The sequence below is a fragment of the Harpia harpyja genome, chromosome Z, assembly GCF_026419915.1.
Source record: "Harpia harpyja isolate bHarHar1 chromosome Z, bHarHar1 primary haplotype, whole genome shotgun sequence".
In the NCBI taxonomy this organism is placed as follows: domain Eukaryota; kingdom Metazoa; phylum Chordata; class Aves; order Accipitriformes; family Accipitridae; genus Harpia; species Harpia harpyja.
The window spans coordinates 36,754,949-36,779,074 of NC_068969.1; the positions used below are offsets into that span (position 1 = coordinate 36,754,949).

The 24,126-nt window shown below is 44.5% G+C and overlaps 1 protein-coding gene across 3 annotated transcripts; it reads right to left on the reverse strand.

Annotated features, from left to right (window-relative positions):
• Positions 1–1,659: 1,659 nt before the first annotated feature.
• RNF20 (ring finger protein 20) lies at positions 1,660–22,606 on the reverse strand. 3 transcript variants are annotated; one of them, XM_052775840.1, is made up of 21 exons: positions 22,546–22,606; positions 20,052–20,112; positions 19,623–19,793; positions 19,321–19,488; positions 19,059–19,206; positions 18,726–18,908; positions 17,502–17,620; positions 13,750–13,896; positions 13,484–13,561; positions 13,051–13,170; positions 11,143–11,322; positions 10,812–10,947; positions 10,015–10,136; positions 9,286–9,683; positions 8,676–8,793; positions 6,924–7,073; positions 5,748–5,960; positions 4,521–4,646; positions 3,302–3,442; positions 2,844–2,945; positions 1,660–2,625 (listed from the first exon to the last, which is right to left on the reverse strand). In XM_052775840.1, the coding sequence occupies exons 3-21, from the start codon at positions 19,749–19,751 to the stop codon at positions 2,449–2,451; spliced, it is 2,955 nt and encodes a 984-aa protein (XP_052631800.1). In that variant the 5' UTR covers positions 19,752–19,793; positions 20,052–20,112; positions 22,546–22,606; the 3' UTR covers positions 1,660–2,448. The 3 variants fall into 3 exon arrangements, with proteins under 3 accessions (XP_052631800.1, XP_052631797.1, XP_052631799.1); XM_052775837.1 differs by lacking the exon at positions 22,546–22,606 and adding an exon at positions 22,318–22,444; XM_052775839.1 differs by lacking the exon at positions 22,546–22,606 and adding an exon at positions 22,318–22,423 and having other exon boundaries at positions 19,623–19,810.
• Positions 22,607–24,126: the final 1,520 nt, after the last annotated feature.

The window sequence follows — 24,126 nt, forward strand, 5'->3', positions numbered from 1 at the left end:
AGAAGGTCCAAGTTACTGTTGCCCAACAGAGACATTTTGGCAACGTTACTTTCTTCGTCAACTATTGCTCCAGCCTGATCCCATAGGAGGCAGAAAAAAAAGACTGCTGTACCCTTCTATGGGATGAGGAGTATCACACACCTGTCAATGCCTGCAGACTGCATAAGCAGAGGGAGGATTGGCTATGACAAGAACATACACTGCAGACTGTAGATGATGCTTTTCTCTATTTACGCTTAATTACTCTAGCTCGGACACCAAATTTAGACAGATTTTTTTATAAAGAATACTTGTTGCTCCTTCCCTTCTTTTACCCCAAAATACTTCTAGTCTTGATACACTTTCAATTATTTCCACTCATTCTGGCAAGTCAAAACAGACCATCTAAAATGTTCACTGTTTCTCACTGTTTAAGTTATTAGCACAGAGAGAAATTTAGTCACCTCCAAAATGAGCTTCAAGGACTTCCTGAGCTTAAACTAAAATATTATTTTAAAATAAGAAAATACTTTTTTCTTGGTGAGGAAAGAAAAAATAGAAGTTTCCAAACCTCATCTGTGAAACAAATCTAGACTGTTTCAAGTCTGCTTCCTACCATGACCAGTGAACCCAACACTGACAGTATACACAAAGTTTCAAGCTTGATTTTCAGTACAAAGGTGATGTGACTTAAGGACTGGGAAAGCATAGAGGGGCTTTGCATCTCTACAAGGGCTGTTTAATTCAGATTGTTGTTCACAGCTGTAAAAGGAAGTCTGCTGTTATAGCAAAGCTGTTTGAAGATCCAATATTTGCTGGTGACCCAGGTCCTGGTTTTGATGAAAAAGCATTTGTACCACAAAATCTACTATCAGCATTAGTATTCTGTTCTTTCTCCAACTTGACGTCACAAACTGCAATCCAGGAAGCAACCTCCAGTGAAAGCAGAGAGGGTTCTGCTCTCACTTCTTCTACACATACTGTAACAGAACTTAAGCTGTATCACAAACTCTCAGCATCCCAGCTTCCCCTTGCAAAGATCAGGTCATGTGTTCCTTTTCACTTTTCAGGATTCATAATAATTTACAAGGTATAATTCATATTTTCTGAATGTTTTCAGAAAGATAAAAATAATAACGCATACTATAAGACAGTCGGTGATAATTGCCTTCACTTTACTATTGTTTCTGTTATTTCCTACAGTGAATACAGGAAGGTAATACAGATTTTATAATTCAGGGAAGGGACACAGACCTCTGACAGTTGTACCTTCCAAGAAAATTAAGTTTACAGGAAAAACACTATGCCCTATGAAGGAATGCTGTAAATAAATGACTTCGCATTGTGATTTTAGGAGCAGACTTCACATACAGCCTTGCACTACAGGGAGCATAGAGACTATAACCTATGCCATGTCCTTTCACAAAATTCCCAGCAGCCACAACAAAATGACTGCATAAATAATCCAGCATCTTGGCCCTTCTGTTGTGCCAGGAATAAGGTAGTGAAGATAAAGCCAAAAGGACAAAGGTTGTTTTAGTTAATGATTTTTTGAAAACAGAGGAAGGAAGAAATTAATCTCTACTTTACAGGCTTAAAGCTCGTCAAAAATGTTTCCAATAACTGCATAAAGGACAGGAGCACAGACAGACACTACTAGAGGCAAGAAAAACGGAAAAATAACCCAGACAACAGCTTTTATTAGGTTCTATGCATTACAAGATTAATCTTTGTGGCAAAGTTGCAACAAAGTAACCCTTACAAATTCTCTTCTGGAAACTTAAGGACAATGATGGCGATGCTTCAACCTAGGTGAAGATGTCCACATCAAACAGGGTTCATCAGTGGAATGCTATTTTCAAAGATTCTCCAGTGTCTTATCCTCTTCCTCTTCTGGATACTAAGATGTGCATTTGCTTTTGGGGATAGGGAGGATGTTTACTAATGCACCACCCTTCACAGATTCTTGCCCTGACTCAGGAAGATGTCTAAGGCTCCACTGAAGTCTACAGATGCACCTATTCATACGGGTTTTGGCCCTTTAATTGGGAAACTATTCACTCTCAGAAACACTACCATACCTTGATGGGATTTAATAATTAACATCCAAAGCAAACTCCTCAGATAAAGCCCTCATTTATCTCTGCTGCACCACAGACAGCTTCCATCCCATCAAGGCAGGACTTCAGTTAGATGTTCCCAACTTGGCAGCGTGAAAGTGATGGATGGGCAATGTCCTCTGAGGCACAAAGAATCCACAAAAACTGAGGGCAAGAATAAAAGAAAAGGGACAAGAAAGAAACCAGGATCCAGAATCCATTTCTTTCCATACCCTAACCACACTTCCCAGAAGAGACTACAGATCAGCTGACAGAAGCACTGACTGCCCCAAAGGTGACAATCACAGAAAGTGAGGAAGGCTGGGTGGTCAGCATAAGCGGCAACTTTTCATGACACCAGTGGAAAAAATCAACCGATGTAGATCCTATGGAAGTCGTTGGCACCAAAGGCAGCATTGCACTTGGGGCACTTACGCTGCCGGGTGTCATAGCGTGTTTTCACACACTCAAAACAGAAGACATGAAAGCACTTTGTGAGCACAGCATCCTTTTTGCGCATGTTACAGCATGGGCAGGTCAGGCGGGCCTGCAAGACAGAAACATTACAGTGAGGGCCCACTGCATTGTGCTAAGTATGTTAAAAGATGACTGAAGATGAAGGTCCTTCCATTCCTCATAAGGAGAAGGTGGTTTCTTCAATGCAAGATAAGGCTACAATGCCAGAGTACATACAGGAGAAGTCAAATACTGAAAACATGACTGAAGTAGAATTAAAGAGGGCAGTTGGTAGAGACAGCTACTCACCTTGTAATCCTTGATTTCTTCCATCAATATCTCATCACAGTTGGGAACCATGTCAGGCTTCTTAGTGGTCTCCAGCTTCCTGCGTAACCTAGAGATATCTTCCTGCATAAAAACAAGTGACCAAATAAATGAGCAGTATATTCTCCATCACAGCTTCTTCAGGGACCAAAGAGAACTAGCACCTGGCCAACAGTGCACCTAGCTAAATCACTCCACCCATACTTTCATCCCCGATAGACCAAGAGACTTACGACAGATTACATTATCATCTGGTGCCACGTGTATTGTCAGTTACCAGTGGACAAAACCCGAAACAGCCAAGACCCAATGAAGCTGAAATCAAACTGAGACTGGATCCCCAAAAAAGCACTGTAGTTGAAACCCACTCCAAGCTCAATGCACAAGGAGACAGACACCAAAGCAGACAGATACTGAAGGACTGTGCATGAGGTATATACCTCAGCCCTTTTGAAGTTGAACATCTCTTTCTCTCTAGTTACTCTGTTTTCCACAATCTCATCCTGGAAGTCATGTAACTTCTTCTGAGCCAGCTCTAGCTGGGCTTTCAGATCATCTGCAAGCTGAGCTGCATCCATGGCCTGAAAAAGAGAACCAGTATAGAAGTACCAAACATGGAAAAAGAACTCTAGTGATTTCTAGTCCCTCTGCCTGGCAATCCAAGACTGCTCACAGAATACTCCTCAGGCTGCTGGAGATCTATTTTTTCAATCTAATTTTGGTACTTCCAAATGGCATAACTGGAATTACTCCCTACACATTACTTTAGCAGCAAAATATCTTATTATTAACAAGTTCTAATCATTTAGCTTCAAAATTCCTCTTCAGTACAGCCAACCCATCATACTGCAATGCATGTCACTTAAGAAAACACTAATGACCACACAACTCTCTTCTTGTTCAAGTATTTTCAGCCTTCCACCTTCTACATCTTCTCTATTAAATTGTTTAGAGGCAGTTCTATAGCTGAACTAGATGGAACTGCAAGATAAGTATTTTCTCTCTTCACCAGTTCTCCTATCATTTTCTAACTGTCCCTGCACCAATGAATCTATTAGCCAAGTTCCCTCAATACCACAGATTGTGACATTAAGCACAAGTGATTGTGCTGAATTCCCCCCGATCTCCTTTTCACAGTGGTATTTCTGCTTTCCTTTCTGTCTGTTTTAATGTCATTCCTGCATTTCTACTAAAGATTTAACAACAAAGGCAGCATCAACCATGAGACTTAAGTCTTGTTTTACTCATAACAGACCTACTTTATTGATCTTAGTCATTTGTTAAAGGTCTTAACATTCATCAGTCATATTCTCCTTTCACTTACCCCATCTTTCCTTTAAAAGCTTTGACCCCAGTTAACTTCATCTGGCTGCTGCCTCTCCTTTCACAATAGGTTTCCTTTTAAAGGCAGCTTACTTCAACTTCCTAATCAGACTTTCACAGAAACACCTATGACCTGCTCCTCCTTACCAAAGGAAACATCAGTCTGCAATACTTTAATCAGAACTCTCTTCAGGACTCCTCAGCCTTCTGGTATACTAGTCCAAAACTAAGGAATATCAGGTTCTGTAACACCAATGAGAACTAGGAGCCTTCTATGCTTCCCACAAAACAACAACTCCATCTTACAATCCAAGAGGAAATCAAGCAATCACTCACCTTGCGTTTGTTCATCTCCAGGGCCTGTGTTCGGAGACCTAGTTCTTTCTCTCCTGTTCCAATACTGCTTTGCAGTAAGTGTTCCTTCTCCTCCAGCTTACGTACAACCTGCAGCTGGGCATCCACCTTGGAGAGAGGAGATACAGAAGGCCTGAAATGCATGCTCTCCAGGTCTTCACACTTGTCATTAAGGCTACATGCTGAAACTATCCCTGCCTCCCCATCACCAAGGAGTACCTCTTCAACTTGTCTTTTTCTCCCTGAACAGACACAATAGCAGTCTAAGAGCTGTATCCAACACTTTAAAACTTAGCAGTCAAATACCAGCAACAAAGATGTCTTATTTTTTGGAAGGTGGCTTAGAGAATTGCTGCAAGGCAGTGAACAGTTCCACCTTGGTTCCAAGGATGGCAGAATATGTATGTAGAAGTACCATTATGACAGGAAAAAGACTTCCCGCTTTCCTTCTCCCTCCTGCTCTCCACAGCAATGAACCTGTAGGACATTTCATATTCACACAGCAGTCTCTGTTTCTTGCTAAGACAAGTCCCTTTGAAGTCTGATGCAGCATACCCAGGTTGATTAGGGGAACATTCTCTCCTATACTGATTTTGGCAGCAATACAGTTAATTCTCTTCATAGCAGCTCACATGGCACTGTATTTTGGATTTGGGACCAGAACAGTATCAATAACACACTACTGTTTTAGCTGCTGCTGAACAGTACTTATGCAGCATCAAGACCACCTGTGTCTCATGCTGCCCGCCAGAAAGTAGGCTGAGGGTGCACAAGAAACTAGGGTGGGACACAGCCGGGACAGCTGACCCCAACTGACCAAAGGGATATTCCAGACCATATGATGCTGTGCTCAGCAATAAAAGCTGGTGGAAAGGAGGAAGCAGGGGGATGTTCAGAGTTACAGCGTTTGTCTTCCCAAGTAACAATTACACGTGATGGAGCCCTGCTTTCCTGGAGATGGCTGAACACCTGCCTGCCATGGGAAGTAGTGAATGAATTCCTTGTTTCACTTTGCTCGTCCACACAGCTTTCCTTTAGCAACTGAACTGTCTTTATTTCTCGCTTTTGCCCTTCTGATTCTCTCCCCCATCCCACTGTGCAGGAGCAAGCAAGCAGCTGCATGGAGCTTAGCTGCCTACCAGAGCTAATCCACAGCACCTCCACCTTCCCCCATTCTTTCTGTTGTCCTCTCTCCTTCTCCCAGGTTACCTGTGTCTTCAGCGTCAAAACTTGGTCTGCCAGCTCCTCCTTCTCTTCTTTCAGCAGCTTGTGGATCTGGTTGGACTTAATGCGTTCTGACATCAGCTTGAAGTTGGCATCATCCTTCTCCCGCAGCTGCTGCATCAGGCGGATATTCTGCTCCTGCATGTCTTCAAAGGCTTGGCCTGTGACATCCATTTCTGACAGCAGGGCCTCCTCCTCCTGCAAAAGAATCACAGGCTCTGGCACAACTGTCTCCTGTACGCCCTACAATGACCCTGAACATTAGAAGCACCAAACCTAGCACAGCTGAAGGAAGATGTCTCAATATCAGAGAACAGTATCTTCCCTGCAACCAGAAAAGAATGCTCCCTAGAAGTCTGCACCACAGCAGAGATGCCCTGAATTAGGTGTCGAAAAGAGATCGTCATCTCCACAAGCATTCACAGACTGTGGCTTGTCTGCTGGCAAAATCAGCTGTGACACAGTCGTTGCCAAAGCTGGGCAGAAACCGACTGCCAACTTCAGGCAGCTAGCTGAATAGCTGTCATATACACTAGGCCAAGAATTCTGCATGTGGACAATTCAACAGCTTCCACTTAACAGGCTGCCAAGCCCCTTAAACTCACTCAGGCCACTTCAACATTAAAGGAGTAAGTGACAAGATAGAACAGTTCTGTACTATAAGGAAAAGAATCTGAATTCTAAAAAACTACATGTCAAATCACTGGCTTGCTGCTCCCCTACTGAGGTGATCCTGCTCTCTTATCATTAGATTAAGCCCTTTTATGTGGAAGAAGATACGTCACGGTACTATGCACACATATTAATTATACAAACAGTGCAGATAAATACTTCTAAAAAAGAAATTGTAACCTCCTGCCCTAAAGGCTGATCCAGCCGTCTCTCCTCTGTGCTCTTCACCTAGGCCACAAACAACTAAACATTCCCCACCACCCCCGCCATGAGCTTTGTGACACCCTGGTGGTGTGGGGGTTTTTTGATCGTCGTCAGTTTTTTGGCTGCTTAGGTTTTTTCTCCTTCAATAAACAGGGACAAACCTCACATCTCTGGCACATACAGAGACAGAAATTCCTTCTCTCAGGTAATCTTCCTGGCTGTAACCTGAAGGCAGTTCCTTCCCAGATACTCTAGCCAAGACAGAACTTGTCAGAAACTTCTCACCTGCTTAGCCATGGCTAGTTTCTTCTGTAAATACTCAATTTGTTCCTCCACTGCTCGGATCTTGCGGAGGGCATCCTCATCAGCCATCTTTTTACTCTCCTTTTTCTCCTTGTCTTCCAATTCTTTCACCCTCTGCCTCAGTTCTTCCAGCTACAGCAAGGACAAAACAGAAGTGACACTAAACACAAGAATGTGGCCTGAACCTTGTTAAGAGCCTGTTTTCCCTACAATTCTCTGAAACATTGGAGAAACTACCTTCAAAGCATGGGAAAAGAAAACCCATCTCATCTTGACAGGACAGTGTATTACTGGCAGATGAACCATTAAGGTGGGCTGTAAGCCCCAGATCTTGATTTCAAAACCTTTGAAAATGCCATGGCATCTTTTATCAGAGTAGGAACATCAGTCTCTTGCAGTTGTGTATGTAAGGGTATGTGGACAGAGAGCATCTGCTCCTTTAAGGGTGTCTGGTCAAGGACCTTTTTCAATACAAAAAGGGATACGAAAAAGAGGAAGCCATACACAAAACATACAGAGGCACAAACCTGACAGACAAATGGTAAGGGAGACAGTGAGAAGAACCAAACCTGGTCAGTCACACTAATTGGCAAGAGCATGTGAGAATGTTTATTCCAGCAAGGTTATCTAACTGTGGACCCTGTCAATTGGGAAACTAAGGGGGTGGGGAGCAGGAAAGGAAAAAAACCAGAAAGAAAATATACAGAGAAACAGACCTGACAAAACAAACAGGGAGACAAAGACAAGAAACAAACCTCCACATTCACAATAGCTGATAGGCTACCAAGAAACTACAGGCACCCCTTCCAGGAAGATCAACCTGGACTTTGCAACTGATAAAACTGTAAAGCAGGGGTGGATCCTGGACTGGGAGGGCTGTGGGAATCGACAGAGCTGTACAAACCCAGGAGGGACGTGCAGGGATGAACAAATTGGGGTTAGACAGAGCAGGGTATACAAGGAGCCAGTCACATGTAAAATGTGGGCAGTCAGTACATATTTGTCTGGCTCAGCCCTGTGCATGATCACCACAGCCTGTCCTATCTTCTTGTATCTTCTTATTAAATATTTTCTTAACTATCTCTGTGTAATCTAACTCTCTACCCCATGTGTATGTGTACTGCATAGAGTAAGTGCTAGCTACAGGCGAGACCTGTATGTGAAGAAGGTAAGAGGGCCTGGGATCACAGGGGTACCAGACAGACAGAGGAGCCGTGCTGATACTTGAGGGATCTGTGAATGTGCGTATGCTTGTGAACCTAGAGATTGGGGGGGGGGTGCCCGCACTAGCAACGTTCTATCTCTACCAGCTGAAGAGGAGGAAGGGGACTTGTCTGTCTATGCTTATGTTTTATGACTCCTGTATGTACATGCTGTTGAAGACAGCACCTTGTCTGTGGCATGTCTGTGGCACACTGTGGCACTGACTGGCATGTCAGTGCCCTCTGTATGTGTATGTCTCCGGGACATGTGCTCAGCTTCGCTACTGGTTGAATCTGCAACTAAGAAAGCGGCAGCCATGCCTTCAGCCTCGGCAAAGGGATCATCCCTTCCCAGTGGAGGATATCCCAAAATATCCCTGTTCATTTCCAGAACATTCCAATCTCTCTTCTAAGTGACAAAGATGAGAAGAGGAACAATCTCCAATTTTGAAGACAAAACCAACACAGTTCAGGTGCAGAGTATCCAAAGAGAACTTGCTAAAGAGAAAAAGAGAAGAAAAATTATATTTACCTCAGCTTTTGCCTTCTTCTCAGCTGCCATCAGCTGCACTTTGTCTCTCTGCTCTTTGGGGGCAGAGCGGTACATATCTAGCAACAGTTTCATCTCCTTCTGGCTCTCCTGGGCCTTCCTGGAGACAGAGAGATAGACAACTGTGAGGAGACAGCAGGAAAGCTATGCTGTTACATATCCAGCATGAGAGTCAGAGCAATATTCTCTCCATCTCCCACATGGCATGCATATGGAGTCATCCTTGGCTCATCTTACCCTGGTAATGTAAAATAGCCAAGGAGTAAAGGCTGCAGGCTGAAAGAAACATGTTCAGGCACATATGGGTTGAAAAACCAAGAGATTGGGTTGAAAAAACCAAGCAATTGCTATGACAGCAACAAATAAAGATTGTTTGACCCACACTGTGAAGTACCTGGTTCGGTAATTCATGCTTTAGGCTACCGTAGGAGAAATGTTACTACATTGTCCAAATCACAATCAGAATAGAGGGTGCCAGAAACCTCTCACTTCAGTGAAGCTAATCTCACAAGAGCAAGCTACAAGTCATCTCACACAAACACCACAGTTTGGGTACTACTCAAGCAGGAAAGGGAGGGACAACAACTCTTACTTGAGCTCAGCCTTCAGCTGCTTGATCACTTCAGCCTCCTTCTTTCTTCCATCTTCATGCTTCCCTTTCTCCTTCTCTTTGGACTCTCTCTCTTTCTCAGATTCTTTCTGCTTTTGCTTTTCCCGCTCTCGTTCCTTTTCCTTTTCCTTCTCTTTCTCTCTCTCTCTCTCCTTTTCCTTTTCCTTCTCTCGTTCCCTCTCCCTCTCACGTCTCTCTCGTTCCCGTTCCTCTTCATCTCGCCTGGCCTTCATTTCATTAACATCTTCAGAAGCAGGCTTGGGGGCAGTCACTTGGGCAGAAGGATCATCAGGTTCCTGCTTGATCTCTGGAGGTTCCTCCTTTGTGTCTTCAGTGCTGGACTGGGACTGTAAGAGAGCACTACCACTGCGCGAGCGGATCTGTTGTGGAATAGCAAGAAAGAAGACACAGTAGAAAACAAACCATTCAGTTCTTAGCCAGAAATCTACCCTAACCCCCTTTCCTGGTCTTCCCAGATCCGTGCTTGTGTGCCCCCTCCATAATTGCTACTACTTTTCATGGAGCACTATACAGCTACAAAGGAAGACCATTCATTTGGCAAGTGGAAGCAACAGAGTGTAGAACTCCATCAAAAATTACATGCCATCCTGCACACCGTAACAGAAAAGCTGATATTGCAGGCAAGGGTGACACCATTCCCACTTCTCCTAAGCACTTTCTGCTCTTTTCTGGCATTTCCTGCTCTGATACCTTGCTCAAGTCAGATTGGGCCTCTCTCAGTTTGCGCTTGTATCTTAACACCTCTCCCTTCAGCTGGTGGTTGTGATTTTGAAGGCTGCTGATGAGATGACGCATCTCCCGATTAATTGGGCCTACAAAAACAGAAACACAACTGTAACAAACCACACTTTTGCCAACCTTCTGCAAGGACTTTCATGGAGATGGAGAACCAGCTAAGTGACAATGACAAAGAACCAAAATAAGACTGTTATCATTCTGCTGAACAACAGAGCAACACAACACATTTGCAGAAAAATGTCATGCCAGTTTTACATGCAACCATAAGTCCTTGCAAATGCCCAGTCCTAATTTCCCCTTAACGCTACTTTTTCCCCACATTCCTAAGAGAAATGTGTCATGCTACAAAAAATCTCTATGATTTAAACGCTACTTTAGAAATAACTTCTTAATTTCCTCTGAAGAAATTTGAAAATTACTGGTGGCCTATCCAGGTTGTCATTCCAGACTTGTAAATTAACCCGCCCCAAAATAATTTTTAATAATGCAAAATACTCTGTCACAAACCAAATTATTAGCAAAATATATGTATAGTGCAACATCTAAAAGTAATTCAGATAACATGGAACTGGCCTCCCATAAAACAAGTGAAGAGCTTTGTGTTTTTGAGATAAAGACCTGCCAGAACAAGTAATTAACAATAACAAAGAATCAGACCAGGTGTTTTAATGCAATGCAATCTCTAATGGGCATTGGGGGGGGAGAGGGGGCATTTGTTTCTTTTTAAGCACAACAGAAAAACTCCCTACCTGCTTGTTCATTGGCAGCAAGTGTCTGTTCAAACTCTATCCTCAACATCTCATATTCTTTGCGGACTTGTGCCAGGGTGTCCTCTAGCTGAATCACTTCTGTGCGTAGTTTCTTGTGAAGGCTGACCTCGTCCCTCTGAGGAGCAAGAAAGGGACAGAAGTTGGTGCTGTGACCCTGGAGTATCTCTCACCTAATCAACATGAGGTACCAGAACAGATAAATTATTGCCAGGAAGATACATTTCCTGCAGATTCCCAGAGCCACCCAGACCCAGCAGTGATGGTCAATGGGATGACAATGTTCCCTAGTCTGATGGAGCAGAGGTGCTACCTCGATTAGTTCCACCTGGCGCTGGTGTGTGGTGCGGGTGCCATGAAGCAGAGTGCGGGCCTCATCAAGATGTGCCTTCAGCTGGAGACTCTCATTATACAAAACAGAAAACTGGGACTGCATGCAGCGATATTCTGGGGTCTCCTTCACAGCCTCTTCCACTGCTCGTCGCAGCTCAACCTAGTTAGGACACCAGAAAATGCCACAGAAAGAAAAATTATCTCCTTGTTTTTGACATCTGTTTTGCAAGGTGAACAGTGAATCAAGCTGCCTCAAGCAAAGACAAAAGTAGAACTTTGATAGCATTGCTGTGAGGTAGATGCAAGTGATATGCTTCAGTATCCATTAAAAAAGTCTATATGTTCTCTGTATGCACTAGGCTGTTTCTCTTGCATAGTCACATGACAAGAGTTTTTGATTCTCAGCTTCTGCAATAGTTTCTCTCAAAGATACAAGCTTGGAAAATATGATATACCTTTTCAATGCATTTACTGTAAAACTGTAATCACCTAAATAAAGATGGACATATAGAAAAGTATAATAGAAAACTAGAGAAAATATATGAGCAAATAGGCATCATGTCAGCTTTCTACCAGTAAGAGACAGAATGACTGAAAGGAAGAGAATTGAGAGAAAGCAGAAATACAGAATCTGAACTTCCCTTACAAAAAAAGTTAGCAAATGACTGTGACTACCAGCAGTGAAATAGACACATATGTACACACATACAGCTTAACATTAATTAAGAGAAAAGTAAAGTTGTAAGCGAAACAGTGTTTCTCTCAAAACAAACTCATGTGGATAAACAGAACTTAGAGGTGCCTCAAGACAGTTTCTGGAATCTCATCTCTGAAACTTAGGTTATCAGCTCAGACATTTCTCATAATAGGCTAACGTATCTATTGATCACTAAGTATATGATATAGAGAATAATCTAAATTTTATGTACATTAGATTCACAGCTTTCTGCGTTACCACCTGTCCTGGGTTCAGCTGGGATAGAGTTAATTTTTACAGGAACCTGGGAGGTGGGGGGGCATAGCCGGGGCAGCCAACCTGAACTAGCCAAGGAGCTATTCCATACCATGTGACATCATGCTCAGTATATAAATGGGGAGCGGGCCAGGGGGGAGCTCTCGGCTTTCGGTGGGGGCTTTCGGTGGGGGAAGTGGCGGAGCGTCAGGTTCCGGGTGGTGAGCTGTTGCACTGTGCATCACTCGTTTTGTATATTCTTTCATTAGTACCGTTGTTGTTGTTGTAACTTTTTTTGTGTTGTCCCAGTAAACTGCCCTTATCTCAACCCTCGAGGTTCTGGTTTTTTTTCTTTTCTCTCCTCCGTCTCCTCCCTATCCCACCAGAGGGGGACGGGAGGAGTGAGCGAGCGGCTGCGTGGTCCTTTGTTACCGGCTGGGCTGACACCACGACACCACCATTAAGATGTAAGAGACTCATACACTGTTTCCTATCTATCCATTTTACCACACTGGGAAAGATTTAAGTTCATCGAGTCTTTCAAGAGCCTAGCTCTCCTACACAAGTTCCCTGACTTGTTTCAGTTCTTTGGTTCCACTTGCACGGGGAAGGTGGAAGAGGTGTCAATACTTGTAAAGACGTGAAATTAGTTTTAACTATACATCATTAAAATGTACCGAATAGATCAGAATGGAAAACAGGAAATAAGAAAGCACTACAACTTCCAATGATGACCACATGATGTCACCAATGCACTGAACTGCAAGTTTAAGTCCCACAAACTTGCTGAATTGTACCTTGTACAAAATACAATCCAGCTAAAGAGCAAATACAGAATAGAATAATATTAATGAGGTTTTCAAGAGACACAGTACAGCAAGGCGGAGGGGAACCAACACCTCCATCCTCATCCTCAAACAGGTACAGATGTCTCACCTTGAGTTTTTCATTCTGTGTTGTTACTTCCTCAAGATCCTGGCGTAGTTCCTCCAACTCACTGAGGCGATTCCCAGCAAGCTCTTTGTTCTCTTCCAGCTCTGCATTCATCTCCTCAAACTATTGGGAAGAAACTGCTCATAAATCCTACTGTTAATGTTATCTACTGAGGGTACTAATTAAGCAACTGTTTATACAGTAACAGAAATTACAGATTTAATAGTCAGGTAACATCACCAAGTGAGACAAAGTCTACTTCCATCAGGTCTGTTTTCTAAGTGGGAAACTTGCGCACAGACAAAATGGTTTGCCCAGAGTCACCCAGATTTGTGGCAAAGCAGGTATCTGAATTCTGTTCCAATCTGTGGCCCTACACACAAGCTCTCCTTGACTTTATTCTTCCCCTTACCCACAACCAAGCCCCTGACATTACCTTGCGGGCATTTATGGTGATTGTGCCCCCATAGAGGCTGCTCCCAGCTCCATACACTTTGTAGCCTTTGGAATTTACCTGCAAAAAAGGCAACAGATTTCATCAATACCCAACTAAATGCCAAGACTGCTGATACAGCATATTCAAGACCAAAGATGGCACAGTATAGATTCTCAATTCTCACAGCAAAGTACCATAAGATGATGTCACACATCTCAAAACTACACCCATTTCTCTGGTTTCCTAGCAAAGAGGACGGTGCTTACTCGTTCCAGAACATCTGCTAAGTGCCGGTTGAGTCTCTGCTCTCTCTTACGTATCTTGTCAATATCCCACTGAAGGTCATCAATCATAGTCTCCAAAACAGACACACGAGATTCTGCTGTCTCCACTCTCTCCTGCAGCTTGGAGAACTGCAATCAAAACAGTATTTCAGCCAGCATATTGAATAGAATCAACATTTTCCAAGACTTCTCAGTATTAATTTTTCTCTTATTCATCATACCCTGGATTTATGTGCTTTCTGCCCATCTTTTACTGTGGTGACAGACTACTCAATGAACTGCCCTGAATTTTACACTGGCTGAATCCCAACACAGTAATGATAAGACAAAACAGAAAATGGAAAAAGAGCAACAAGCTGGTAATAACTGGCAGAGTACAGAGGCAGTGACCTCAGCTTATTCGAAGGCATTTTTTTTCAAATCTTTTCAATCCGTATGTTCATCTACTCTACAGATCACTGAAGTGCTTGATGGTCTAACACTGAGCAAGGCCAGTGTTAACACAGTTTTTAAAGGAACTGAAGTCTCTGAAGCAAATACCGCCAATAACATGAATCCCTTAATGACTGGGATCATCTTGCAATTAATGTTGTTACACTTTCATACATGACCCAGAGAAACCAAGGAATTTGAAATGACAGGGATGTCACGTCAAGTGTCTCAGATGTTTACACAACCACCTTAGCATCACCTTACCACTTCCTCTGCTTTTGTTTTCTTTTAAAATTACAACCATTCAACTCACTGGTTTGGTTATACTCTTTCATTCAGTGATGTAACAACCAAATCAACCCAAATCACAGAAAATCTACGTACAGTTCTCCACAACAACCTGTTCCATAGCCTTTGTTCAGAAGGGAACTTTCAAACCTTGTTGCTCCTGTCCCCCTCCAAGGCAAAAGCCTGCTCTCCAAACTATGGTAATCACAAATTATTCTAGGAAGGACCTCTGAGAGACTGAAAGAGTTAATGTCTCAAACATTGTGGTGGGGCAAGTTCTGCTTAAAGACAAACCCTGCACAGCAAGGAACCAAGGTGAAAAGCCCATCAGCTCAGACATCAGCAACAGGAGGGGGAGGGTGTGCTGGAGGGTGCGCAGCTCCCTGTTCTGATAAGCTGTTCTGATACAAAGATCAAACAATGGCAGTGTCTGCAGGGAAGGAGAAGTTACTCCACAAATGACCCCCAAGCCCAAAGGCTCACAAACTGCTCATTAACCTGAGGAGTTCGGGTGCCCGCCCAAAGGAGGGGCAAGGATGACAAAGGGAAACAAACTGAAGCCCCAGGTGTGCAAGCCCACCAGAACTGGACCCCTTAGCTGACTGAGCCAACGCTGGACCCAGGACCAGTGAAATCTTTCTCTCTTCCTTTTTCTCTCTCTGTCTTCTGTCTTTCCTTTTCTTTTCCACAATCCCTACACCTCATCCATTTCAAGACATAAACTACTGACCAAGTCTGAGACTAAGAGCAGATCCAGCCGCCCCTGGGCCTTTCTCTGAGGAGTCGTCTAGAAAGCAAGGGTGTCCTGGTTTCAGCTGGGATAGAGTTAACTGTCTTCCTAGTAGCTGGTACAGTGCTATGTTTTGAGTTCAGTATGTGAAGAATGTTGATAACACTGATGTTTTCAGTTGTTGCTCAGTAGTGTTTAGACTAATGTCAAGGATTTTTCAGCTTCTCATGCCCAGCCAGTGAGAAAGCTGGAGGGGCACAAGAAGTTGGCACAGGACACAGCCAGGGCACCTGACCCAAACTGGCCAACGGGGTATTCCATACCATGTGACGTCCCATCTAGTATAGGAACGGGGAAGTGGGGGCAGGGATTTTGCCGCTCGGGGACTGGCGGGGTGTCGGTCGGTGGGTGGTGAGCAATTGCACTGCGCATCATTTGTACATTCCAATCCTTTCATTATTGCTGTTGTCATTTTATTAGTGTTATCATTATCATTATTAGTTTCTTCTTTTTCTGTTCTATTAAACCGTTCTTATCTCAACCCACGGGTTTTGCTTCTTTTCCTGATTTTCTCCCCCATCCCACTGGGTGGGGGGGAGTGAGTGAGCGGCTGCGTGGTGTTTAGTTGCTGACTGGGGTTAAACCACGACAAAGGGGGTCTGCTCTGAACCTAACGGGAGGGATCTCCTTCTTCCCTGAATTGATGTATATGGTTACCCTGGGTTACACGGTTTACAGAAGTAGTCTTATGCCAATTCCTGTTGTGAGAAGCCCTGCCACCTACTATCACGCCTTCCCAGTTCAGTTTGCTTCTGTCATAAATAAAAGCTTTAACTAATCGTTTGGTGGTGTTTCACCTTAATTTAGCCTGAGGGAATTTAAAATTAAACATGACTCCCTGGTCTGTCCAGTCTGGGTCGTGACATTTTTTGGCGTAGTCGGCAGGATTCCCTCGGTGTTGCTAAAGCGATCACTGGGACCAGGTCCTTACTGTGGCTCCTCTCTGAGAGGAGCCATACACAAGGGGAAATAGTGCTCAGAGGACTTAATAATCTGATTTTGTTGCGGTCTCCCAGGGAGGTCCGAGTGTAGAGACAGTCCTCAGGGGACTCAGATCTGATTTCTTTGCGGTCTCCCTGGGAGATCCCACTGTAGAGATAGTCCTCAGAGGACTACTGAAAGCATCTGATCCCTGTACTTGTGTGTTCACTATGGCCTGACCTCCCTGGGAGGTCAGACTGTAAACTGTACCCCTCCCCTGAAGGGATTAGAGGGCTACAATGTTCGACCCTCTCCCCTTGGTATGACTTGGGCCCATAACAATTGACATGATCCGCAAGCTGTAGCAGACAGAATTCTCGTTTTGGCTAAAGAACAAAGGCTGAAGCAAGAAAAAGGGAAGGCGTTGGTTTGTGCAGTTTTAGGAGCCGCTTTGGTGGCAGCAAAACAGGACAAATGCGTGGCCCGACAAGCAGAAGAGAAGATGATTAAATCCCTTCAAGACTTGGTGAAAGCTTTGCAGGAGCAATTGGAAAATGAGATAAGGAGCCTCTCCGACCAACTCACCACTGAGCGAGTGACTAACCAGAGACTACATACTGCTTTGACTGAGGCTCTGGAGCGGGAAAGAGTATTAGGAGAGCAATTAGATGAAACCCGCTCCCAGATATAGATACAGGTGCTCAGATATCAGCACTCTGAACAGATGCTGCCAACCATAATGGCATAGTTGCTGTGGAGGAGATTTTGAATATCACCAAACAGGGAACTTTCTTGGTGGGATGGGTAGCCGCACACCAAGGGAGAAATCACCCAGCACACATCTGGAATAATCAGATAGACTCTCTAACTCACTTAGCTACAATGGTAGCAGAAGCTGAAGACGACGCTTGTTAGAGTGGTTACATGTGAAGTGTGGTCATTCAGGGGTTAAAAATCTTTTCAAAGAAGCCGGTGGCAGAGGTTGGCCTGTTACTCAGGAACTGTGTAATACGATCATTTCTGCTTGTAGTCAGTGCTGACCCGGCTAGAAAGACATCCCTTACAAGAACCCCCTCTCCACCTATGAGGTGGGAAAGGACTCTGGGAAATTGACTATGTAGAACCCTTCAAGAAGTCAGACGGGAAGCAATATGTTCTTGTTGCGGTGGAAGTGGTGTCAGGACTTACCCAAGCAGCAGCAGTTGCAAGAGCGACTGGAGACAATACAGTGAAAGGATTAAAGCTATGGTTCAGTTATCTGCCTAAACCCCAAAGCAGATTTCTTCCTCTCTCCTTTTTATACCTCCTGAGACATGATTCGGTGCTTCTCCTGAAGAACATCAGCGAGCTCCTGCAGCCGTCCATTTTCATGGGAGAGGTAGGTGTTAAGCTCCAGGACTGCTTCTTCCATCAATGAAATATCTGAAAAATGCATAAAGAAAAGGAAATTAACAGAAATCAAGGAAGATTGTTTTTAATTCTTAACCAGCAAAGAGAGAAAAAAGAAAACAGAAAAGGAAATTTCTAGTTTTAACTTCTGCCTACTGTATCTCTCCACCAGGTGGCTCCCAAGGGTCTGATCTCCAGCCACACAGAGCTTTGACTTGCATTCACTAAGCAAAAGGCTCTGCAGTTTAACATACTACACATTTCTGTCAGTTACCGTCCCCTAATGTCAGAGATCATTCAAATTGTGTCAGTATCAGCAAGACAGAACATGCCCTTGTAACCCAGTCACACCCTAATGCAGATCAAATTCATGCGTAAACCGGCTAAAACAGGTGGCTTGAGCTAACATACCAGATGACAATTAGAGCAGCTCAGTACAGGCTCACATTGCACTAATGCCAATGCTACCACAGAGTTTAAGACTGCCAGCTAAGGACAGTAATGCTTCACCACGCTAATGCTAGACTTGCCAGAGCTCCTTCATCAGAGCATACAGAACACACTCAACAGAAGGCAAACCAAGGATGAGTTGATATTTCACCTGAATTTTCATCAAAGATTAAAATTCTAACCTTAAGCTAATGAAGTTTTTCAGAGAGTCATCTGAGTGTAAATTAAATCTGCTACATTAATTTTCAGAAGTAAGTCATTTGGCTTTCTTCTGCAGAACTCTGCTTTGTGTTCAAAACTGACAGCTACACTAGGCATACCAAGACATTAGAAGTCTACCATTTTGCTCAAAATGCGGGGGAAACTGAGGTCCTGGTTATTCCCACATCTTTTACTAAACTGCAAGTGAGAAGGACTCCAACATCAGTTTGCAATACTGATTTCACTTCTTCACTTGTAAGCATGAAGCCTTTTACACAGTGGCTGAGGACAGCTGGGTGACAAGGTTCAGCTGTAATCTGTAACTTCTGAGGTGCGTGAACACACTACTGGCAGAAACAAGCCTCTCCTTAGCCCAACACACTAAGCAGAGTTCTCAGCATTCAAATTTAGAGGCAGAATCATGTCTAAGCTGGGGGTAGATGAGGATTCTTCAGTATCAGCCAGGGATCAGCCACCTTGGTCATACCTCCACTATTCAGCTTGTGGGACAGCACATCCACTTTCTCCTGCAGCTTGTCGTACATCGTCACAATCTGGGCAACAGCACGGCGGGAGGACTCTACACGCTCCTGCAGCTGAGATTCTATCTCTTCACTAGTGCTGCTGGCTAGAGTGGCTAGGAAGGAGAACGCCGGCTCCAGTCCTTCACCTGGGAACAGAAAGAGGTGCAAAAAAGTAAATGTCCTTTTGCAGGGAACATATCACTAGTCTTCATAATCCGTCACCCTTTAGAAAGGGACATCAACATTGTCCACAACTGAAATCCATCTTTTCGACTGGCCCCAACCAGGTGCCTCACCTCGTTCCCTCTCATCTTTGCGCTCCTGATTACTGTCCGAGTCTGGTTCAGGTTCTGGTACCACCAGCGCTTTTCTTTCAGACAAAAGGTCTCCAAGACCTTGGTCTAAGTCGAAGCGTTTAAGGATGATGCGGATATTTTCATCAAACTGAGTGATGGGACAGAAAAGACAAGACAAAGAATGGATATGAATAAAAGGAGTGTAGTGGAAAAGAAGAGACAAGAGAACAGCATATATAAAATAAAAAAGCATGTTACTAACCTGATTCCAGTATCGATTGATAATCAGCAGAGAGGCATCATCGGTGGCCTGCCGACGCTCCAGCTTCTCAATGTGCTCCCGTAGCTCATCTTCAATGGCTTGCCGCTGGTCCAGCATCTCTGCTAGTTTCCGGTTCTTGGTCTGTAGGGTCCGGATGTCCATCTCCTCCTGTGCAGAGGTACAAGTCAGGGCACATTGCACACAAGCCAGATCACTGCGCTTATACATAAGTCAGAGAGATATTTTTGTTTCCAGATGAAAAAAAGCAAGAGGTTGAGTGGGGGTGTGCAAGGAAGACATACCGTTGAAGAAATGCCACCGAGCTTAATGGTCTCCACTGTGGTCCCTGAATCTTCAACCCCTGCCTTCTTCTCTGGAGGTGCAGAAGGGCCAGGCTCTCCAGCTGCCCGTTTATTACCAATTCCAGACATGGTGGCTGAAGCATATAGACTTCTGCTTTCTCTAAGTTCTTCCTGAACATTAAAGAACACTATAAAAAAAACCCAGCAAACACCCACCCACCCAATCAACTCAATTTAGGTTTTTTAACATACTGATCCATCATGGTAACAAGATGCTCCATACAGTACAGACCATGTAACTCAAAAGGTTTCGAAAAATACTGGTCAAACATTATGTCTTAAAAGACACCACTAAGATTAGCACTGCAAATAGCAAGTTGATGAGAAAACAATCCACTGCTCTGTAACATTAAAATGGAAGCACTGTACCTGATCACACTCTGGAAAAAAATCTTCATGTGGGTTCAGTCTCTGCTTTTTTGACCTCTCTCTGTATTAATAAAAATGATCTGGGTTAGACTTTAACAAGCAACTGAGACTGTGTATATCTGGCACCAGTTCACTTCATACCCACCAAATTGTTCTTATTATATCAACATTCAAAATCAGTTAAAGCCAAGGGCAGCAACATCTTGAAGATGAGCCCTGTAAGAGCTTATATAGAGATCTTACAAATCCTATGGAACTGAACAGCGATTCAGAGCCAAGGTTTGTAAAGACCCATTTGAAGAGTCTTCCTGTGTATCAGGAGAGACACAGACATTTTTGAAGAGTATTTATCCCCAAGTTAGTGCAATCTGAAAAGCTCTGGACTACTAGTTACAGAATCACATAATAGTTGAGGCTGGAAGGGATCTCTGAAGATCACCTGCTCAGTGCTCCTGAATAAAGCAGGGTCAGCCAGCACAGGTTGCCAAGGGCCTTGTCTAGTCAGCTTTTGAGTATCTCCAGAGATAGAAATTCGGCAATGTCACTGAGCAACCGATCCCAGTACTTCATGACCCTCAGCATTAAAACAGTTTCTTCTTACGTTTGAACAGTATTTCTTGCAGTTCCCTAAAATATTATTTAGCAAAATAACAAATATCTCCTTAAAGCGTTTCCAAAACAAATACAACAGCTAGTGATGGAAAACAAAACCAATTAGATCTTCAGTAGATGTAATCAGCATTCTTCTCCCATATTCACTGATGCTGTGCCAACTTAATCCACAGATCTCTAACTCTAAACTAAATGAAACCCAGAAGTAAATGAAATGCAGACCATACAAGTAAGATTTCTATTTTTCAGTTTAAATCTATAATGGCATTTACAGTTAAACTAAGGGTTACAAACCGAACTTGCCAGTTTTTATGTATTTGCTTTACTTGAGCAGGTCTACTGAAAGTAATAAGGCTACGGTATTTTTAGGATTAAGCTGGTACACTGCTTTGCCAAATCTTATCATTTAACAAGCATTTTTGCTGGGCATTGCCCTTCACCATATGCAACATAATATAAAGATTATTTCTAAATGAGTTACTGAAAGAACACATATAGTGTTCCTGTAACCCATCTTTTAACATAAGTATTAAATACATCTGAAAATTAAAAAATAAACAAAGACAACTTCCACTTAACCGTTTTCCTCCTTTGAGCAATGGAATTCAGTGGGCATTGATTTTAGCTAGAATGACTAGGCCATTGGAGGGGGTGGGGGGAACAGCTGTCATTTAAAAACATCTGCTACTTATCAGTCCAGCGAGCCACCAGTGACTACTGACTTTCACATTTTTTGTCCACGGAAAGAATATTTCTTCCATTGCCTCCTGACACCATCCCTCACAGCTCTAGCTCCTCCTCTCCCCACTACTCACTTCCTCACATACTGTACACCAGGGCCTGACCCACTAAGTTTTCATGACCACAGACCTTCTCTTTCCTTTAGGAACTCAACCTTACCCTCAGTCCCCGGCTAGTCACATTCTTGTCTCCCCAGACAGATCACACAAACTTACCAAAGACTGACTGTCCTCCCCTATCAGGGACTCAGCTTCGCCTTAATCCCCCTCTTATGCTTAAAATCCTCTTACACAGAGACCAAAATACACCTCCACCTGACACTCCCCACATCTACTACTGGCCAAAAGTCATCCACTCTGACCACCATCAATCACCTGCAGAGATCAAACTTCCCCAGGCCCAATACTTAGCCACTCATCTACAACCTATGCCCACCAACCGCGTTTGAGCCCTTTAACATGCTCATGGCACCTCTAGTCAAGAAACCTGCCAAAGCTCACCATTCAGCTTCCTGCACAAACCAGCCACTCTCTACACTTTCATTTTCTGTTCATACAATCCACAGCCCCTTGGAGCTCCCCAAAAACCTGTTGTGGCCACCCATTCAAATCCCAGAGATGTCCCGCAGAGACACCACCCCACACAGGGTACATAAAGCTCCACATCGCCCACCAGAGACTCCTCTCCACACAGAGCAAGAAGACCACTCCAAATCGCCAGAGTCCCCAAGCACATACAGGGAGCCACGCCACTGAGGCCCACAAACACTCAGGGACATGCCCCAACACCTCTTCCTGCCTTCCATGCCCGGTGGGGACCCCCACGTTCCTGCCACTGATCCCACGCACAGCAGGGAGCCTCCCACCCCACCAACCACCGCCCGCGCCCGCAGATGGACACCCTTACTGCGCACCTCCGGGCCCTCCGGCACCGCTCCCCGGGCACCTCCGGGCAGCCCCACACCGGCCGCTGCTCCCCATGACAGCCCCACACCTACTCTCCCTTAGGCCCATCCCTTCCTCCACGGGTGTACACTGCCTCCCCCTCCAATGCCTCCCCCTTCCCCCGCACCCCCACCTCCCGGCCAGCACCCTCCCCAAACACCCGGCCCGGCCCGGCCCGGCCCGGCGGCCCCACAGACCCCCATAAGGGCCCCAAAAACCGGCCGCCGCCGCCGCCGCCGCCTTCTTTCGCCCCACCGGAAGTCGCTGCCGTCAGCGGTCCAATCCCGTGCGTGGCTGAGCAGACGTCAGGCAGCGCCGGCGCGATGGGCGGTCACCCCTTCTGGCGGCCATTTCGCCCTCACCCGTCATGGATGCTCATGGCCCCGCTGCTTGCCCTCGCCCGACATGGCCGCCGTTGCCATGGTGCCGCGGAGGCGCCTGACGCCAGCGCCCTTACCCGCACGAGAGATGGCTGCCGCCGCCCAGGCAGCCAGCCGCGGGAGGCGATGCACCCCCCTCGCCACACGCTCCTCCGGGCCCCGGGAGGACGCCGGGGGCTGGGCCTCCCCTCGGGCGAGGGGTCGGGTAATGGCTGCCGCGGCAGTCCTGTCGCAGTCCCGGCGGGGGTGTCCCCCACCGATACCCTCCTGCCCGTCTTCCCGCGCAGTGCTGCAGCGGTATATATAAAGTGCATGTAAAGTTTTGCAGTGCAGATAACGTTTACATGTGCAAAATACATGAAAATACATATACCGCGCAGGCTTAGCTCCAAGATTGAAGTAGTATTGCTACAATACAAAAATCAGTTTTGCACTTACAAGTTAAAATTGTAACTACAGGGAATTGTGTTCAGTACAAGGAATCATGATGGGTATAACCATAGAGAACTTATATATTTTCTGTCAAATTCTGTGTTTAAGAACTGACATTATGATTGAAACAATAGACAAAAGTGTAGCCAGGGGACTAGCAAATAGAGGTAATTACAAGAGTGTAGTTAAGTGATTAACTAGTATTTACTCATAAGTTTTGCAGTTCTTTGCTCTTATGACTAGATGTTCCTGTACACTAGATGAGAACAATGTTGAAATTGATTGCCTGACTGCAATTGAATATGTATATTCCAGTCAAGAGGATCTGAAGGATGTACCTATGGACAATCCAGACTGGGAATTGTACACAGATGGTAGCAGTTTCGTCAAAAACGGAATCTGCTATGCAGGATATGCAGTAACAACTGAAAAATCAGTTATAGAAGCCAACGCTTTGCCGAGCACAACTTCAGCTCAGAAGGCGGAATTAGTGGCTTTGACAAGGGCTCTAGAATTGAGTGAAGAAAAGAAAGTAAATATCTGGACTGATCCGAAATATGCATTTGGTGTGGTCCATGTCCATGGGATTTTATGGAAAGAAAGAGGATTATTATCCTCTCAGGAGTCCAACATTAAAGAAGAGATTTTGCATTTATTACAAGCAGTTCAGAAACCAACTGCAGTAGCAATCATGCACTGTAAAGCACATCAGTCAGGGAATACAAAAGAGATTATAGGGAACAGATTAGCAGATAAATCAGCTAGGGAAGCAGCCAAAAGGAATGCCTTACAAATGGCATTAATTCCTACAAAAACTATTGCATTACCAAAGGAAAAACCTAAATATTCAGAGGAGGATGAGAAATTGGGGAGATTATTAAATGCAAGGAAAAATCTGAAAGGATGGTGGGTGACATCAAAAGGACAAGTAGTAGTCCCACCATTTGTAAGGAGGGAAATAGTACA